Source organism: Neomonachus schauinslandi, chromosome 13, assembly GCF_002201575.2.
Source record: "Neomonachus schauinslandi chromosome 13, ASM220157v2, whole genome shotgun sequence".
In the NCBI taxonomy this organism is placed as follows: domain Eukaryota; kingdom Metazoa; phylum Chordata; class Mammalia; order Carnivora; family Phocidae; genus Neomonachus; species Neomonachus schauinslandi.
In genome coordinates this window covers 58,161,306-58,182,223 of record NC_058415.1, presented here as the reverse complement: position 1 = coordinate 58,182,223, position 20,918 = coordinate 58,161,306, and the positions used below count along the sequence as shown (strand labels likewise).

Genomic DNA, 20,918 nt, shown 5'->3' with positions numbered 1-20,918 from the left:
TACCCCAAGGCACCCAGTACCGACACATTATACAATTCAGCACTGTGACCCTTAATCTGTGATGCTGGTAGAATACCTGCCAGCCTCTGATGAGTCCTCTAAAGACATGAGCCTGCCAAATGATGGAGAGAGCCCAAATGTCCATCGACTGATGAATGGATAAATGAATATTACTCAGCCATCAAAAAAAAAAAATCTTGCTGTTTGCAATGACGTGGATGGAGCTAGAGTGTATTATGCTAAGTGAATAAGTCCATCAGAGAAAGGCAAATACCGTATGATTTCACTCATATGTGGAATTTAAGAAAACAGATGAGCATATGGGAAGGGACAAAAGAAAAAAAGGAGAGAGGGAAACAAACCATAAGAGACTCTTCACAATAGAGAACAAACTGAGGGTTACTGGAGGGAGGTGGGCGGGGGATGGGCTAGATGGATGATGGGTATTAAGGAGGGCACTTGTTATGAGCACTGGGTGTTATATGTAAGTGATGAATCACTAAATTCTATCTGAATCCCTAAATTCTACACCTGAAACCAATATTGCCCTGTATGTTTATTAACTAGAATCTAAATAAAAATAAATAAAAACATGAGACTGTGAGAATGAAATTGGCCCCATTCTCTACTCTCTTTGTCTGTGTACTTCAGTAGTTTTCAAACTTAAAAAATATTATTTTTACTTTTTAGCAGTGGAAACTTTTTTCCAACAAAATCTTGTAGAGTCCTGCTATGTAAAAAAGGAGGGGGAAAGCTGTGTTTTATTGCTACATTTCTCTTACAAGTTTAAATTTATAACAATTACTTGGTTCAAAGATAATGAACTAGAATTCAAAGATAATGAGATTTTGATGAACACAAAATCTTGAAATCTGGAATTACGGATGATAACTGCCTTCGCACCAGTTTCAGCCTCCAATTTATTTTGGTATTTTGTTTTGGTTGCCTGCTGTAGAGAAAATTCTCATTCGTACAGATGAGTAGTTTGCAAAGGGTCATGGTTTCTGAAATAGCTCACCTTGCAATCTCAAACTACTTTTTATTTAAATCAAGATGGTACCTTGAAGAAGAAGTACTGAGAAATTTTTGTTTCAGTGTTGATTTGTGAAAATTCATGTCCACACCAAAATCCACACATGGATATTTATAGCAGCTTTCTTCATAATTGCCAAAACTTGGAAACAACCAAGATGCCCTTCAGTAGATAAGTGGATAAATAAGCCGTGGTACATCCAGACTGTGGAATATTGTTCAGCACTACAAAGAAATGAGCTTTCAAGCTATGAAAAGACATGGAGGAAGTTTAAAAGCATGTTATTAAGTGAAAGAAGCCAATCTGAAAAGGTTATATACTGTATGATTCCAACTATATGACATTCTGGAAAAGTAAAAAGACGAGGGGTTCCCAGGGGTTAGTGGTGAGGGAGGGATGAAGAAACAGAGCATGGAGGCTTTTTAGGGCAGTGAAGGGATTTTGCACAAAACTATAGTCATTATACATTTGTCCAAACCCACAGACTGTACACCATCAAGAGTAAATACTAATGTAAATTATGGACTCTGGGTGATGATGGTCAGTGTAGGTTCATTGGTTCTAACAAAGATAATCACTCTGGGGGGAGGGGATGTCAATAATGAGGGGGATGGTACATGTGCGGAAATGGGGCTATATGGGAACTGTCTGTACTCTCTGCCCAGTTTCGCTGTGAACTTGAAACTGCTCTAAAAGAAAAAGTTTATTAATTTAAAAAATGCTAGTTTGACATTAAAAATCAGGAAAAAATAGTGGTTCACTAATAAGATTGGATAACTGTTCAATTCCTTATCATATATGTAGTCAGAGAAGTAACACCCCAAATTTATGGTTAAATCCCATTACTATTTATAATGTGACATTATTACTGTGTGACCAGTTATATGTTCATTTGTTATTGTGCAATCGGCTATTACACCATGATGAGAACATGCACCAAGCAGATGAATCTGGCCCTTGCCCGACACTTAATTGAGAACAGTGCTTATGTGTACTTCCTGGTGTAATTATATATACATGAGCGGATGTGCATCAGCCTAGATTAAAGAAAAGATCGGTGCAGAACTACACTTTTTCTAATCAAGGACACGTTTAAAGAAGATAAAACAAATGCACAGAGATGGCAGGAAGAGATTTATTCTGAGGTCTATGCAAAAGGAAGTCAACTCAACGGCACGCATGCTAACGTTACACACTAGGGGCCCCTAGTGTGTAAAAAACTCAAAACATCGCAAGTTTACATGTGTCCATTGTTTTACTACCTATTAAAAGTTATTTGGGATATATATACTTTAAAGAAATACTTGTGGAGTCTGACAAACTTCCATTTGGCAGTAGTTTGATACTTGTTTGATCAGACTTCATTATTCAGGAGTTTTGTACAATGTATGTTTGAACTTGTCCATTTTAATTCCGATACCTTCTCTCTTCCAAAATAATGAATCACACCCCCTTCCACAGCTGGAATAAATGTTATTCTGTTCTTTTTTAGCTTTTTGTCATCACGATGGTATTTTATGTTGAATTCCAGTCCTTCAGTAGTGTGTGGCAACGTACGGTGTAACGTGTGGATCACAGGCAAACCTTCATTCAATTCAAAGTTGTGGCTGCCCACTATTAAAAAGTGATTTTTTTTCCTCATGCTTTGAATTTCGACCTGACATATGTATATTTAATTCTTATAGTTGGAATCTTCTGGTGTCTGATACCACTGATGTTACAAAACTTTAAAAAGCAATGGTATGTAGTTCAGTAATTGCTACCTTGTAGTAAGTTCAAATCTGGTAGGAAGAATCTAACATTGTTCCCTTGAAAAGATCTTTGTGTTGTTCAATTGTTCTTCACAGCAATTTATGTAGCTCGGTGGAGTCTTGGAAGGATTTAAAAACACTAAATAACTATGTTTCTGAGCCCTGAGCCCAGCTTTTCTATTGGCCTTACCTCTGACATAAGGAAATTGAAATATTTGGAGGTAGAGCTCATATTAGAGAAGGTCTTCTGTTTGATACAGTTTGAGAGCTTCTACCCTAGAAATTAAGGTCATTTTTATTGTTCTTCTCCCTTGCTTCTCCCGAGAGTGACTCCTGGTCAATCACTCTGCCTTCCCCTGTGCTCCCAAAACACTCTTCTAATTTTTTTTCTTAACTCTCTCATGCCTGCAATTAAGTTTGTTTCCAATTATTGAACACTTACTTGTTGCCACTGTACCTAGCATATTATTCATGTTTTTTTCCTTTTGTATATTGATGGTATGTAGGAATACAATTGATTTTTGAGAAGTTATTCCTATCTCCTTAACTTTTCTGAACTCATATTACTGCTAATAGCTTTCTGGTTAATTTTTGGAACTATAATAATTGTGTTTTCTGCAAAATTTGATATGTATTTCTTTCTCTGCTACAATTATGCCTCTTATTCTGCACCTGACCACATTTTATTTTATTTTTAAAAAAGATTTACTTATTTGAGAGAGAGAGCGCACGAGCAGGGAGGAGAGGCAAAGGGAGAGGGAGAAGCAGGCTTCCCGCCGAGCAGGGAGCCTGACGCGGAGCTCGATCCCAGGACTCCGGGATCATGACCTGAGCTGAAGGCAGATGCTTAACCGACTGAGCCACCTGGGTGCCCCTGACCGCATATTATATTTGCGCTTGACTGCACTTTGGAGCTATTGGAAATGGGAATGGCTAGTTTCTGGTCTTATATGGAAGAAGCTAGGGAGTCAACACTCTACTGACAAGTAAGAAGCTGAACGAACTGATCAATCAACAATCCTTAGATCCATAGAGAAGTGAGGTCACAGGGCAAACTGCTGCCCTAGAAACTGGAGAGACCAGACCGGGTGTCTGACACCAACGGACCTGGCACATGGCAGGAGACTTCCATGCAGGAGTTGCTTCCCTGCCTCTTCCTTCAGTCCCTCAGTCCTGCTCCCAAGTCTTCTAGGGCTTGCTGCTCAGTGCGGCCTGCAGAGCAGCAACATAGGCATCCCCCAGGAACTTGTCAGAGATGCAGGGTCTCGGGTCCCACCTCAGACTCACTGAATCCAAATCGGCATTTCCACAACATCCCCAGGTGACTCTTGAGCACACTGAGATTCCAGAAGGACGGATCTCCGAGGCTGGCAGAAATGGCCACCAGGTGGCGGGTGTGCAGAGGCACGGGTAGCCAGGGCCACAGATCGGCCACCAGAGGCTCCTTCAAATCTGTGCCCCAAGTGGCATTAGCAGTTTGGAGCCATAGCTCATGAACTGTGGAGGGGGAAACCCAGAAGGGACCCCTAATCAATGAGTGACAGGTTGTGGGGTGTGAGCCATGAATCTCTCCCTTCTGGGCTCTCCTAGGTGTCTTCCCATGCATTGCTTATTGACAGGAATGGGGGGATATGCTCCCATTTCACAGACAAAGAAATTGAGGCTCAGAGAGGGAAAGAAACTCAACAGTAGCAAACAGCTACTGGAAGTGTAGGTCTCTGGCTCCCTGGCCTGGGCTCACAGTACTTCTGGAGGGACGTGGCAGGATGGCTCAGCCCCAGTCTGTGCTGACTGGAGCAGCCCGCATGTCCCCCTCCCCATTCTCCCCTACCCAGTTGCTCTTTGAACTGCTCTCTTGTTTTTTGGGGGAGCGCAAGAAGCAGCTGTTGTAATCATTCAATTTGGAATACTAATGGACTTTCCACAATACTCAGGTTCCTGGACTTAACTCCCAGGGGAACAGAGCATCAGTCTTAATTGGGAGCAAGCAGAACCAGCCCTGGTCCTCAGAGGATCCCCTGGGAATCTTAATGGTTCCTGAGTCTGTGGCTAGTACCAGCTGTGAGCCAGTGACTCTTCAGTGAACTTTCATCTCAATCTGTTTAGTTTTGCTCTTTTAGTTAGAGGAACAAAGATTTACTTGCGTAGGCTCAAGTAAATTTTTTCTCCTTTTTTTCCCCCTAAGAATTCATTTGGGTTGACTAGGGAAATCACCTAGAATTCATGAGCAGAAGTTTTAGTAGAGCTGTGGCTGATGGAGCCAGAACACTGGTGTTTCCAGACTCTAAAGAAAATTTTTTAAATGGGGTGGGGGAGCAAAGGGCTGTAATAAAGCTCAACTCCACCCCTCTTATTCACTATTAGTAAGACTTGCTCTAAGCACAATGTTAACACAACGAAACAAAGGAAAATGTAGAGACAGCAACAGATAGCCCCAGCCCCTCCCTGTGTCCCCTTGCCCAACTTCTCCTGGGGTAACCCACTTTCCTCTATTTGCCCGTAGCCCCGCTCACCTCTGCTGGTGAGGAGGGTCGGATTGTGGTCAATTCAACAAGAGTAGGATCCTCATTTTACAGCTTTCCAAGGAGGGATGTTCTGACCTCTGCTCACTGTCCCCAGGCCCAAAGAGAAGTTCAGTAGAGATTGGTGTACTCTTTCCTCTGTCCTGCTAGAAAGTCCACAAGAAGTCCTAATCTTTGCAGCTAGTTTTGGTATTTTATATGCAATCCTACATGAAAGGAACCTCTACCACCCCCCAGAATCTGGGAACGAGCAGAATCTTTCAAGTGCAATTGCCAGATAGCACGGACATACCTTCGGGGGTATCCACAACAAAGGACCTGAGATCTGCTCACAGAGCCTTGTATTCAGGTAAATCTAAGTACAGATGTGGAAATAATTATAATCACCATCTCCTGTATCATGTAACACATATAATAAGTCGAGGGGACTGGGAGTTGAGGAAGCAGCACAGGACAAGGGTGCCCTAGGGACCGTGATACTGGAAGGTGACTTTTACAAAGTCTCATTTTCACCATCCTAGTCTCATGCCTATGGCCTGGGGTTAGAATCACCACCTTGGAAAGTCAGCCTGGAAAGGACCTCGAGGGCATCCAGTCCCAAACTTAGGTAGAGCAGGGGAGAGACAGCAAGGCCCAGAGAAGGAGCTGTGAGGCGCTACGTCTCCAACAGTGCCACCCCTGCCCCTCCCACTGCCGTGTTTTGTCATGAGTTCACTTGGGTTTTGTTTGTTTATTTGTTTCCTTGCTTGTTGCTTTGTTCACTTGTTAGTCTCATAATATATGCCTGCCATCATCCCACAAAGGACTGACATAACCCAAAACTACATCCAAGGCCAAAAAGTTAAAAATAGGTGAGAAAATGGGGCAAAGGAAACCTAAAAGTAGAAAAATTATAAAATTACAAAGCCAAGGAGGAGTAAGATTCACCTCGGAAGGCAAACCATCAAGAGGACTTCTCAGCTGTAGAGTTGAGACATGATACGAACAACCCAGGAACAGGTTTGAATCTAGGACAAAAATTCAGATGTACAAGGAATATTCTGTATTTGTTATCTTTAATCAAATTAAGTCTGGCATTGAGCCGCCTCTGACCAGGCTGGGAATATTCTGCCTCCATATTCAATAAGAGACATTCTAGGGGCACCGAGGTGGCTCAGTTGGTTAAGCGTCCAACTCTTGGTTTGGGCTCAGGTGGTGATCTCAAGGGTTGTGAGATCCAGCTTCTCCTGGGGCTCTGAGCTCAGCGGGGAGTCGGCTTCCCCTCTCCCTTTCCCTCTGCCCCTCCTCCCGCTCGTGCACTCTCTCTCTAATAAAAAATAATAAGATCTTAAAAAGAAAAGAGGCACTTTACCCTCCTAGGGATTTCCCAGAGGCAGGAAGCCTCACGTAGGGCCCAGAAAATGGTAGACATTTGTTGGCTGCCCTTCCGGGGTCCATTGCCCTCCTACCACTTTCTTACTCACAACTCCAGATTTTCCTCTGCAGAGCAGCTGTAGACTTAGGTTAGACTGACCCCATCTTCTGTTTCAGAGGAGGGTCCTGCTGGTCTAAGTCAATCTGCCTACCCTTATCTCACCTGCCACTGTGATTGGTTTGCTGTTTGCATTGATGGGTCCAGTCAGAGCAAACCTCAGGACACTTGTTCTCTGGTTGCAGGAACCAGTGGTTTCTATTCCATAAGTGAATGGGGAAACTGCAGGTCTGGGACAATGGCAGCCATCTTGTGACCACGAGAAGAGTCAGCCTGAGAACAAACCTGACACTTGGAAGAGTGAAGAGTCAAGAGAATCTCAGAGCAAAGGAGCTAGAGTCTGATTAACTTTGCCTGAGGTTGGCCCTACTTTTGGATAAATCCATATTATTCTTAAACCAGGTTGAGTAGAATTCTCTCTTTTGTGCAAAGGTCTCTCACCCAATATGACCTCCAACCTCCAAGCTGTTATGGCTGCTATCCAAGAGTCCAAACCTGCAGGCCCCCCAGCCCATCACGCATCACACCTGTGCCATAACCAACTCTTACTAATGACTGGTGATAGCTGTGCAACTGAGGATTATTATAACCCTTTGCTTTCCCCAAAACATTTTCTGGATTTCCTTATTGTCTGGGCACCCACATGGGAGTGTTTGATGCTGTCAGTCATGTAGCTTGTGCGGGGAACAAAAGATTGAGAGTTGCTGCCTTTCAGCCATGCGGTGCTGTATTAGTGCGTGACTGGAGCTGGGGTATGGGGAGGAGAGCACAAACATCTGTCTGGGCTTCCTCAGAGTGTTCCACACTCAAGGTAAGAGCCCTCTTCTCCTGGTGCTAAGACTTGAGGTGAATTCTTGCCATGGTGCTATCAGCCAATATGCTGTGATGACATAGATGACATTTTTCTGAACACAGGCCTCTAGGAAAATCCTGAAGCTTGTATAGTGATTAGCAGTTCTATATGGGGCCTCACAGTATATTCCAAGAGCCCAGTTCCACTAAAACCAGATTCTGTGTTTGTCTCTTAATTTTGCACACACCGATGAGGCTTCACGGACATGTACCAGCTTCCGGTGGCAGAGAATCTAAGATTTCGCTAGCATAAAATTGTTATGATATGATGTTGCTGTGGTTGTGCACAAAGCCAACAACTAGCCAGCATTTCTAGAAATGTGAAGGCTCTTGCCTTATAGGGTCATAGAAGCTTCCATTAACTACGGAACAATGGGTGGGTGAATCGATAGAGAAGCAGTTTCCTTTTTAGTCTTAGTCCCATGGTCTACAGCATGGACCTTAGAAAATTTCCTTCTCTACTTTGGGTTACCATTTCCCCATGAATACAATGAGGAGTTTGGAGGTCTTGCATTCTGGCAGCCTGGAAATCACTGATAGTCACTCAGTTAGGTGTTATTGACGTACCAGGTTCTTCATAGCAGCCTTCACATCCTTGTTCCTGAGGCTGTAGATGATGGGGTTGAGCATGGGGGTCACCACCCCATAGAAGAGAGAGGTGAGCTTGTCTGAAAGGTCCTGCTTGTCTGCTCCCAGGGGGTCCCTGGATTTGGGCTTTCCATACATGAAAAGGATGGTCCCATAGAAGACGACCACCACTGTGAGGTGGGCAGAGCAGGTGGAAAAGGCCTTTTTCCTCCCCTCAGTTGAAGGGATCCTCAGGATGGTAGCAATGATGAACATATAGGAGACAAAAATGAACAGAACTGGAATGCCCAGGAAGATGACATTGGCCACTGCCATACTGATCACATTGATGGAAATGTCAGCACAGGCCAACTTCAGGATAGCCAGGATCTCACAGGTGAAGTGGTTGATGACATTGTCCCCACAGAAGGGCACTCTCATAGCCTGGGATGTCTGAACTACAGAGTTGGTGATACCAGCTGCCCAGGAGCCGGCAGCCATGGGCACGTAGGCAGCCTTGCTCATGACCACAGGATACCTAAGGGGGTTACAGATGGCCACATAGCGATCAAATGCCATCATGCCCAGAAGCACACACTCTGTGGCTCCCATGGCAAAGGAGAGAAACATCTGCATGGCACAGGCAGAAAAGGGTATGGTTTTTCTGGGGGTCAGGAAGCTGTCAAGAATGAGGGGGACTGAGGAGGTTGTGTAGCAGATGTCCAGGAAGGAGAGGTTCCCCAGGAAGAAGTACATGGGCGTGTGCAGGCGGGAGTCAAGGATGGTCACCAGGATGAGGACCCCGTTGCCCAGCAAGATCACCAGGTACATCAGTAGGATGAGCACAAAGAACGTTTTCTCCAGCCTTGTGTGGGCTGAGAGTCCCAGGAGAATGAACCCCACCACAGGGGAGGTCTGATTGGACCTGTCCATGGTGCATCTGCTCTGTCACCTGCAGGAACTCTCTGCAATCAATTTCAGCACTCTCTGACTCCAAAAGGGCCTGGGCAACAGGGCAAAAATCCCCACCCTGCTGAGCAACTGGAGAATAGCTCTGACAATTTGGTCATCTCTATAGGATTCTAGGAAAAATGTAGTAGAGAATAATATTTAACTTCTGCTTCTAGTAAGAATGAAGAATTAAATTGGACTAACTGTCCTGCATATGACAATTTAAAAAACTAGACAATGACATAAAGCATCTGCATAAAGCATTGGTGAGGTTATAAGACAGTAAAGAATCATAGGGTCATGATTCTGGGAATCTGGAATTCTGGGAATCTGGAATTCAGAGAAGTCCAGCATTTGAGGCTATGAGTCAACTGAGGCATTTGCAGCATCTGGAGGTAGCTACTGAGAGGCTAAGAAGCAAACACACAGCTTCCTGAAGGTGGGGGGCAGGTTTTGAAGTCCAACGCTCACTGTGAAGGGCCTCTAAATAAACTGAGTTGGCCAGTCCTCTCCCAAGAACCTGGATCATGTGAAGAAAATGTTCCCTTTATACCATCATCACTAGATCCAGAAACACGGCTCATTATTGTTACTGAACTTTGGATTCTTAACTACAAAAAAGAAAGAGCCTCCCACCCCCAGCCCCGGTTTTAATCAAGTAGGGACAACTGCATGTGTGCAAATGACTATGAGCTGTGTGGTCCTGGGCAAGCCCTGTCCCTTCTGTACAAGGTGGGATGAGGCCAGATGATCTCTCTCAGAGACATTTGCAGTTTGCTGGGTCTATATGACTCCGTGAGAATAACACCATACCAATGAAGGGGCTTCTCCCCTTCCTGAGCCTCTACCCCATTACAATCAAATCTGATGACTGAAATGTAACTTGTTAACGAAAATTTTGATATGATCAAAATCTGAACTTACCTGGATCAGAAACATGGTGAACACAAGCGATCCGTTTGTTTCCTAAGGGTTGGGAAGAGGCCACATGTCAGAAATAGCAACACTGGGTCTGAAGTGCCAGGGTGAGGGCTCAGAACATGTGACGAGGGAGGTGAAGGGTCCAGCGGGTCCTCTCCCCTCCGCCTGCCTCCTGTGCTCAGGGCACAATCTCCAAAGGACTGGCCATCACCTTTAGAAGGTAATTTAAATTCTAGTGTGTTCTTCGGGACCAATTTAGTCCCTGAAGTCATTTAAAGTTTGGAAAGTAAGTGGTACTCAGTTTAGAAACTTTGTATCCTTCTGGGATAACATCCCCAAGATCCAATTATGCTGAAGGCACTGGAGGAAGTTTGCTGCCTGCCTGCTTTCTCCCTCCCATCCCTCCTTCCTTCTTCCCTGTCTCCCTTCTTCCCTCTGACTGTCATACTCCTGTTAAGAGAGTCCAACAGCCTCCTGGGCAGTGATCCCAGCACTCAGCCTGGCTCCCAAGTCTTTTCTCCTGTGCTGTGGCCAAGCCCCATCACCCTAAGTCTGCGCTTATGCAGTGTTTTTAGGAGCCTGAGTGGAAGAATTTTTTCAAAGATTTTATTTGTTTATTAGAGAGAGACAAAGAGAGGGAAGGAGAGCATGTGAGCAGTGGGGAGGGGCAGAGGGAGAAGCAGGCTCCCCCTGAGGAGGGAGCCCCTGATGTGGGGCTCAGTCCCAGGACCCTGAGATCATGATCCGAGCCAAAGACAGACATTTAACTGACTGAGCCCCCTGAGTGGAAAACTTACACTTTCCCTCTAAATTTTCAACTCATTGGATTAGGCCCCTTGAAGCAACCTGCTGCGTTCTTCCTCAATCCTCACCCAGCGTTCATTTAAATCACTGTCTTTTCAGCTTCCTGTCCTCTGTGCATGTGCTCTGAAACCTCTTTCATAGGTTTAGGTGATAGAACGTGGCCAAGAACAGGGGTGGGTCCAGAGAATGGGTACGTTCCTTTACTCCGCCAACAATCAGAGTGGGTACTGCACCTAAGGCGGAGATGTGCGGACGTGCGGAGGAAGCAGGGTGTCCGCCTTCTGGGTTGCGCCCTCTAGTGGCAAGAGAGGAACATGAAAAGAAATGACCAAGGGAGGAAGGGCAGTAGGCTGGGAAAGAGAATGCCCAGGTTTTGGGAGAGCCCAGAGGGAGGCAGGGGTCAGACTTCCCCGGGGAGATGACCCAAAGTCCATCATGTGCTGGAGCTCACTTACCACTGTGTACATTCCTTCCCAGCGCCCATTCAGTGACTTTGTTGGTTGCTTGAAATTGGCCAACCCCTCAGGCAGCAAGCGTGCAGTGGGGACACAAGTGTGTAATTTTTGAAGTCTGAATGCTGGATTATCTAAACAATATTTGCCTGATTCGCTGCTTCATTCCAGCAAGCCTCACTCACTGGATATACGCATGCTCTCCTTCCCCTCAAATTGTTTCCATGCTTTATACCATGAAGCCCTCGGGCCACAGGACTCAGCTGACTAGACCGGTGGACTCCTGTTCTAGGGGAAGTTAACGTGTGAGCTCTCTGGTGGCCTATACTAGATGATGACTAACCAAACCCTTTAGATCTGTCTCTCAGGAGCTTGAACTCGAACACCAGGATGTAGTCAGCAGCTGGGGTAAGGAAGGAAGGGGAGGAAGGAGAAACCACGGTAAGACAGGCAGTTAGGCCTGAGAAGAAGCCAGAGCCATGGTAAGCTGAAGACGAGTCAGAGGGAAGAAAGTAGGTGGCAATTAGTCTCAGCTGGAGTAAGGCCAGAGTGGCTGAGTCTCCCATGTGGTAGAGCCCTAGAGGTGGGGGACACAGAGCTTTGCCACAGGGGGGCCAGCAGGAGCCCCTCAGATTGACATTGCAGTGCCTGTCCAACCACAAGGCCCAGCTGCCCTGCTGTGCCCCCACGAACCCCATAACGTCCCCTTGGCCTGAGGAAACCAAGAGTGAAGGAGGGACAGGCTCCCAGCAGTTCGAGGGCAGAGGTCAAAGGTGTTAGACATCATGAATACAAGGCTGGAGCCCAGTGATGGAGGGTCCCTCCACCTGCTCACATCCAAGTATCCCTCATACTTACCTCAAGGGATCTTGAGGAGCATTAGGTAAGACAAGATTTAGGAAACGGTTATAAATTAATGGCAACTCTTATTAATATCAACGTCTCACCATTATCTCAAATATAACAAATCCAATAGGCCGTAACCTCCTCAACCATAGAAACTACTTCTTAGTCATATCTTCATTACCAGTAACCAATGAGCTGGGCACAAAGAGGTACAAAAACTGTATACCGAAATGTCAGAAATACCGCTGCAGCCACCCTGTCCCTACCAGTCCAGATAGGCCTCCTCCATGTCACCGGCCGGTTCCCGAGATCTGGGATTTTAGCCACTGTTGATTCTTCTCTCTCCAGCATCTCTCCCAGATCTACCTCTAAATCCTATCATTTCTTCCTCCTGAATGTCTCCCTGGGCCCCCATCTCCCCCATCCCTGTTATTTTCATCCTGGAACCAGTTCTGTATATTCCTCCCGTGCACAGCCTCCTGGACATCTTTGTGGCTCTCTCAGTCATGCCTGCTCTCTAGATATTTCTGCAGTGCTGGCATTCTCTGAAGACAAAGACCCACTTCTGGTCATCATGTCCCCCATCTCTACTCTTTGGTACTTGGCACAAGCTATGACATGTTCATAGCAGTTGTTCAGAGTGGTGGGCAGGTTGGTGGGAGAATGAGAGACAGAGAGCGAGAGAATGAACGCCGGGTCACTGAATGGAGGGGAGGAGGTGCCTGGCTGGCAGGGAATCTGTCTGGCTCAAAGTTCCTGGGAATACTTGAATCACTGAGGCCCAGATCTTCTTCCTTCCAGGTTCTCTGAGGGCAATGACAGAGCCATCTTGGACCCATTATTGTGATCAAAACCCAGGGGAACTCTGATTACCTGGCCAGAGGATGTTCTAAGCTGAGATTTCCTTGTAGCGAGAGGGGGGCATTGGGTAGACCTCACAACATTGTCTAATTGGGTCTATGGGAGTGAAGTCTAAATTCTGAGCCTCTCACCAGACTTTAAATTGCTTCTGGGATAAGGCCCGGCCCCAAAGTACCCAGCCTTAATTCCTGAGAGAGTCACCATGGGGCCCTCCGGAGAAAGTGTGGAGCACAGAGAAGAGGGTGCTGGGCACAGTAGCTAGGCATGGCTTGCCAGCCCATCGCGGGTACGGCCTCCTCTGGGCCGAGGCTCCTGGCTGAGTCTCAGCCTTGAGAGTCAGCTTTTGTCTCCTTGTCTCTCTGAGGCCCAAGGTCAGGCAAAGGCACTGTGAGTAGCTGTAGCTTCTACGGGCTGTGACTTGTGGCTGCATTTTGGACCCCTCTGTACCCGGGGTCATTTGGAGACACCAGGAAGTCAGACAGTAGTTAACAATGTGCCCAAGTTAAGAATGTGTATTCATATGTTGCTGGAGCAGCTCTGAGAGATAAGGTCTGGAGGGCCTGCTTGGTTATGGCTCGGTAGCCCCCAGATGGGCAGGTGATGCCAGAGACCGTCATTTCTCCTTGCTCCTGTCAACTTGCTCTCCTTGCTCACAACCTCCCCACTCCAGGGGCCTCCCTTCCTGTGAGCCACAGACCCAGCCTAGATGTCACCGCATGCTGGGTAAGTGCCAGGTGATGTCTCTGGCCAGCTCTTCACCAGTTGGGAGGGAAGAAGAGAGGTGGACGCAGAGTGTTGTGGTCGGGGTGTGGTGGAAGGACTGGGCTGGGGGACATGACAACTATTCCTAAAGCTTTGAAGGCTATGGCTGTGGCCAGGGAGCAGGTCTGTTTCGCATGAGCCCAGAGAATCCTTAGGGCCAGCGGAGGAAGTTAGAAAAAGGGCAGCCATCAACAGCCCAGCTCCCTGACAACAATATTGGAGGCTGTGGGCCCTCACGTTATTCAAATGTTGAAGCAGAGGCAGAGAAATCACTTCCTGAAGAGAGGATCACTGTAACAGGTGGGTTAGAGAAGGGGACTGGACTGGTCTAATATCTGAAGATTCAGCCAAGACTCAAATTCTGTACTCCCTGGTATTAAGGGAGCCTTTCTCTAAAACTGATTTCTTTTTTTTTTAAGATTTTATTTATTTGTGAGAGAGAGAATGAGAGACAGAGAGCATGAGAGGGGGGAGGGTCGGAGGGAGAAGCTGACTCCCCGCCGAGCAGGGAGCCCGATGCGGGACTCGATCCCGGGACTCCAGGATTGTGGCCTGAGCCGAAGGCAGTCGCCTAACCGACTGAGCCACCCAGGCGCCCTCTAAAAATGATTTCTATCCCTTAATTCCACATATCCTGAGAGAAGGTCTTTTCAGCCTTGTATCATTACCAATTAGAAAAAAGTACCCCTTCTTCGGGGCCACATGCAATTCACAAACCTCTCTCCAGACTTCAGTTCCTCCACCTTTAAACTAAGAGGTCAATGATTCCCAAGACTGGTGTGGATCAGAAGTACATGAGGAGGAGCATTTCTTTAAAAAGCAAGCAAACAAAAAACTAATCTCTGTGATCATCTACAAATGTAGGACTCAACAATCTGTATTTTTAACCGGCAGTCATGCTATTTTGGGCCTCCTGCTACAGGGCTCTGATGACACCTGGTGTTCCTAATAGAGTTGGCAGTAAAATTGTGATGATCTACAGTGTGGCGTTGGATGTTCTGGGAAGCTGAGTAGATTTACATGTGACGATGTCTGCAAAGCATCTAAGTGGCACTGGATGGCATGTGACTCAAGGCCCCACTCAACCTACCCCGAGGATGTGAATTATGAATGGGTCCTGACCATCAGGTATGATTTTATTCCTTGGGCCTGAGTTCCAGAGAAGCAGAGGTACAGACAGATCAGCTGTGGTTGCAGGAGGCAACACATAAGGCCTGCGCTGCCGATCAGGCTTCCGGAGACTTTGGTGGGAGCTCCATGTGGTAGGCTCCAGAAATTCAATTTGGTCAGATTTTTCAGAGAAGAGGGCCAAGATCAGATAAACTGATTTATACTCACTAAACTCACAAAATACTGAAGTGTAAACCAGATACTGTATAAGAAATAAAACTGTTAAAGATATAAGTGACTTTATGTTTTCACGCCAGTACATTCTCTTCCTATAAGACTCTCTGTCCAGTTATAATAGAAGCTTGCCGGGAAAGGAGGAACTAGATCCATAGGAATGGGCCACATGACATCAAAGGCCAGTGTCACTCAGCTGTGCTAGCCTGAGGTCCCAGTTATATGACAGAGACTGAGTTACTCAGAGGCCCCTGCTTCCCTGTAAAATGCAGAAGACACACAGCATAGGAAGACATACAATTTTTGCCTTAGGTATATTAATATCATTGACTAGGCAGAAATGTCTTTTATAAAGTTTCTTTAGATTTTCAGGTTCTGCATTTCATGCTTTTGACTGATACACAGCCTAACTTTATATAACTTGGTCTTTTAGTTGAATCCCACAGGTTAAGTTTATTTACAATTTTAGGGACATCATATTGTGATCCCCATGTATTGACTCAAGCAAGCCATCAAAAAACCAACATGTATTTCTGCCTTCAGTATTTTTAGCGATAAAGGAGAGTGTTCGAAATGGAAGCATCCAACCAATCTGCTGTGACAGAATTTGTTTTGCTTGGCCTCTCTGCCCACCCAAAACTAGAGAAAACATTCTTTGTGCTCATCCTGTCCATGTACCTGGTGATCCTGCTGGGCAACGGGGTCCTCATCCTGGTGACCATCCTTGACTTCCGCCTGCACATGCCCATGTACTTCTTCCTGGGGAACCTCTCCTTCCTGGACATCTGCTACACAACCTCCTCAGTCCCTCTAGTCCTGGATGGCTTCCTCACTCCCAGGAAAACCATCTCCTTCTCAGGCTGTGCCATGCAGATGTTTCTTTCCTTTGCCATGGGAGCCACAGAATGTGTGCTCCTGGGCATGATGGCATTTGATCGCTATGTGGCCATCTGTAACCCCCTTAGGTATCCTGTGGTCATGAGCAAGGCTGCCTACGTGCCCATGGCTGTCAGCTCCTGGGCGGCTGGTGGAGTTAACTCTCTGGTGCAGATCTCTCTTGCAGTACAATTACCCTTCTGTGGGGACAATGTCATCAACCACTTCACCTGTGAGATCCTGGCTATCCTGAAGTTGGCTTGTACTGACATCTCCATCAATGTGATCAGCATGGGGGTGGCCAATGTGATCTTCCTGGGGGTCCCAGTTCTGTTCATCTTTGTGTCCTACATCTTCATCCTCACCACCATCCTGAAGATCCCCTCCGCTGAGGGGAGAAAAAAGGCCTTCTCCACCTGCTCTGCCCACCTCACTGTAGTGGTCATCTTCTACGGGACTATTCTTTTCATGTATGGGAAGCCCAAATCTAAGGACCCCTTGGGGGCAGACAAGCAGGACGTTTCAGACAAGCTTACCTCCCTCTTCTATGGGGTGGTGACCCCCATGCTCAACCCCATCATCTACAGCCTCAGAAACAAGGATGTTAAGACTGCTGTGAAGACCCTGGTGAGTCAGAAATGCTTTGCCCAGTGAGAGTAGGAGGAAGCAGCCTATCTTGTGGTTCTGTGCACACAGATCCCCTAGGAAATGGCTACTTGATAAGCATAGATTTGTTCAATGGTCCTACACATCAGTTTCATCACAAAAGTGCCCAAACAATGCATATCAGCATGGGGCTTTCCTGAATGACTGACAATGGAACATCAAGTCTTTATTATTTTTTTTTATTCTTATGTTAATCCCCATACATTACATCATTAGCTTTAGATGTAGTGTTCCATGATTCATTGTTTGTGCATAACACCCAGTGCTCCATGCAGAATGTGCCCTCCTCAATACCCACCACCAGGCTAACCCATCCTCCCACCCCCCTCCCCTCTAGAACCCTCAGTTTGTTTTTCAGAGTCCATTGTCTCTCATGGTTCGTCTACCCCTCCGATTTCCCCCGCTTCATTCTTCCCCTCCTGCTACCTTCTTCTTCTTCTTCTTCTTTTTTTTTGGCAGTGAGGAACAGTCACTTCTTAATTGGTGTCCAAACTGAGAAGCAACCTACCATTTGGGAAAATCACCAACACCAAGACATTTCACTCTGCAAGGCCCAGAGTGTTTCCTGTTTAATTATTTCCTGCTTAATATCCTAGAAACAATTTTGGGAAACTCCATCTTCTTTTACTGTACATAAAGCACATCTATTCACTGGAATTCGCTGGAATTCATGTTTGCAACCATCCAGGCCCTAATGGTCAAACTCAGTTTCCTCTCTCTCTCCAGGATTGGGACTGGACACTGGCACCAATTGCTAAAAATCTACTTGCAATTACCCTTGTGGTTAAGAGCATGGACTTTGGAGCCTGACTGATGTGGAGGTGCCTCTGCCTGTGTCAGTTCAGGTACATTAAAAAAAAAGCTACTTAATCTTGTAGACTCTGAGTTTCCTAATTTGCAAAATGGAGATAATTAAGCCAACCCCATGGAGTTGTTGTGAGGATTAAATTAAAATAAAGTACACACACACATGCACATAAAATGTACAATGGCTAGCAAAGAGTATCTTCCAAATTGATAAATGAACATTATTATTATTATTGAACTATGTTAAATAACTCCTCTGTGGAAGCCTTATGACATTTGAAGACAGAGTTCAATTCCACACTTAACTGAATCAATTCTAATTCATTATTATAGCACCTTTTTGTTTGGCTTTCTAGTTGATGAGCCAACAATTGCCTTTCTTTGGGCATTTTTCCCAGTCACCCCTCTTCCTTAACCACATAGATAAGGTACACATGTCTGTGCTGTGTGACACTGACCCTGCCTAAGCCAATCAGATTCTTCCTGCAAGGTTTTGGAGATTGTTGTTAATAGCCAGGGAGTGAGTCACTGGATCCATAACAGACAAACTTAGGAATTTTGGGGTAATTGTGTTTGCCCATGTGTACTGGGGTGGTAAAGAGAAACCAGGTCTGCAAAGAGAAAAGAAAAAACAGCCAAAGAGCAAAGATGATGAGGACATCCTCATATGTCCCCAGTTCTTGGTTTCCAATTTTCCCTAGGCCTGGCCCATATTCCTGCACTTTTGCTTCTAAAAGACCCTCCTCTATCTTTATATTAGATTCTACTTTTCATGAATCTAGATTAAGTTACTTTCTTCGAAGGAGAGCAACAAAAGTTATATCAAATATAATTACCAACTTGTATAAAGTAGATATTCTGTATAGTGTGCCTTGTGCAAAAAGAGTGCCGGGCTATAATGCATAGCAGAAATCTTATAGAACTCAGTTTTAAAACAACAGTTGTTAGCTCAATATGTAATGCTAATGCTTCTTGTAATCAATTACTCCCTTTCTGCTACAGTGGCTTTTCCCTCTGTGGATCCAAACTTTGTTTGGATCCTATCACCTGTAAATTTGGAACATGTCCAGAAGGTCTAGGTTCAAATCCCCGCCCTCCCACATAGAGCTGAGAGACCAAGAGTGTATTCTCTGCTCTTGAAGAATTTCCAGTATATTCTTCCACACAATGAAGTGGGAGTACTAAATTTCAGGTGACGCCCATCTGTGCATTTCCTTGGATCTATGGTTCTGTTCTCTGGTAGAGAGTGGAGTTTTTACCATCTGAAAACTAACAGAGGATTTGATTTAATGACTAGGGATCTTGCATAATATCTCTTTGGGCCAAGACTCACTTAGCAAAGTTCATATAGCTGTGAGATCATGATTATGGGATCCACTGATCCTTCCATATACTGCACCATCCAGAAGTAGCTGGCCCAAGAGAGTGACGTCATGGCCTTTTGAAAGCACAGCTAAGGCACCAGCTTAAAGAGAATGCCCTTCAAGAATGGGGGACCATCCTCCAGAATGCAGTATGAACACTAAATCAGTGACTGTTTTATGGTACTGTGTTCCCAACAGGCAAAATGCATGGTCCAGGAATCAAGGATGGTAGCAAGAATAGCCCTGGTTACATCACCTCCAGTTACCTACTGGGGTAATTTGTGCTTTCAGTCACTGTAACTCTAGGCTTTACTGGTCTATGGATCCTAGTTCCTAAAGGAGGGTTGCTTCCACCAGGGGACACAGAAAGAGCCGCATTAAACATTTGTAGCACTTAATTGAGCTATAATTTATATCCATAACATTCAGTTATTGTAAGGTACAGTTCAATGATTTTTTTTGATAAATCTGTACAGTTGTGCAATTATCACTACAAACCAATTTTAGAACATTTATATCATTTCAAAAAGTTCTCTCATGCCCATTTGCAGTCAATCCCCAACCCAGCCCCAGGTACCTACTAATCAACCCATTTCTAGAAAGATTTGCCTTCTCTAGAAATTTAGATAAGTGGAACCATACAATACGTAGACTTTTGTGTCTGGCATCTTTCATTTAGCATGTTTTTGAGACTCATCCAGTTATAACATGTCTCAATAGTCTCCTTTTTGTTACAAACAAGTATATGGATCTACCACGTCATGTTTATCTATTCATCGATGGACATTTGGATTTTTCCAGTTTTAGGCTATCATGAATAATGCTACTGTGAACATTCAAGTACACAACTTTGTTTGGAATCGTGGGTCATATGGTACAAATGTGTTTAACTCTAAGAAACTGCTAAACTATTTTCCAAAGTGGCTGTATCATTTTAAATTACCACAAACACTGTATGACATCTCCAGTTTCTCTACATCCTTACCAACACTTGGTGTTAAAAGTCTTTTCAATGTAGCTCTTGTAGTGGATGCGTAGTAGTATCTCAGTGTAGTTTTAATTTGCATTTCCCTGATGGCTGCTAATGTTGAGCATCTTTTCATGTGCTTATTAGTCATTCACGTACCTTTTTGGTGAAGATATTTTAAACTGTGCTGTTTGTCTTTTTATTATTGAGTCATATGTAGGAGTTTTATTTTTTTAAAGATTTGTTTGAAAGAGAGAGAGCGTGGGTGGGGGGAGGGGTAGAGGGAGAGGGAGAGAGAATCCTCAAGCAGACTCCCCACTTAGCATGGAGCCTGACACGGGGCTCAATCCCAGGACCCTGAGATCATGACCTGAGCTGAAATCAAGATTGGGCATTTAACCAACTGAGCCACCCAGGCATCTCTAGTCATATGTATGAGTTTTTTATGTAACCTGGACATAAGTCCTTTATCATATATATAATTTGCAAATATTTTCAATCTTTTTTGTCTTTTCATTTTTATGGTGTCATTTGAAAAACAAAAGTTTTTAATTTTGTAGTACAATAATCAATTTTTAAAAATAAATTTTCATGTCTTATTTAAGAAATCTTTACTTAACCCAAGGTCACAAAGATTTTCTCTCATGTTTTCTTCTAGAAGTTAGATAGTTTTAAGTTTTACATTTAGGTCTGTGATCCATTTTGAGTTAACTTTTTGTATGGTGTGAAATAAGTGTCTTATTTGTTTTTTACATATGAATATCCAATTGTTTCAGACAATTTGCTGAAAAGACTATCTCTCCCCCACCATTGGATTGCCTTGGCACCTTTGTTGAAAGGCAATTGACCATAAATGTAAGGACTTATTTCTTTTTTTTTTTTTTTTTTTAAAATTTTTTTTTTTATAAAGATTTTATTTATTTGATAGAGAGAGACACAGCGAGAGAGGGAACACAAGCAGGGGGAGTGGGAGAGGGAGAAGCAGGCTTCCTGCCGAGCAGGGAGCCCGATGCAGGGCTCGATCCCAGGACTCTGGGATCATGACCTGAGCCAAAGGCAGACGCTTAACGACTGAGCCACCCAGGTGCCCCAGGACTTATT

At 44.9% G+C, this 20,918-nt stretch overlaps 2 protein-coding genes across 2 annotated transcripts; one reads left to right on the top strand and one right to left on the bottom strand.

Annotated features, from left to right (window-relative positions):
* Positions 1–8,184: 8,184 nt before the first annotated feature.
* On the bottom strand, positions 8,185–9,129 carry LOC110581512 (olfactory receptor 13C7-like). Its single transcript, XM_021691402.1, has one exon. The coding sequence runs from the start codon at positions 9,127–9,129 to the stop codon at positions 8,185–8,187; it is 945 nt and encodes a 314-aa protein (XP_021547077.1).
* A 6,581-nt stretch (positions 9,130–15,710) lies between these two features.
* Positions 15,711–16,667, top strand: LOC110581513 (olfactory receptor 13C7-like). The gene has a single exon (XM_021691403.1). It carries the CDS (start codon positions 15,711–15,713, stop codon positions 16,665–16,667), a length of 957 nt encoding a protein of 318 aa, XP_021547078.1.
* Positions 16,668–20,918: the final 4,251 nt, after the last annotated feature.

Excerpts from the sequence above, each read along its gene's own strand:
- LOC110581512 (XM_021691402.1), bottom strand. The coding sequence starts at position 9,129 with ATGGACAGGTCCAATCAGACCTCCCCTGTGGTGGGGTTCATTCTCCTG.
- LOC110581513 (XM_021691403.1), top strand. The coding sequence starts at position 15,711 with ATGGAAGCATCCAACCAATCTGCTGTGACAGAATTTGTTTTGCTTGGC.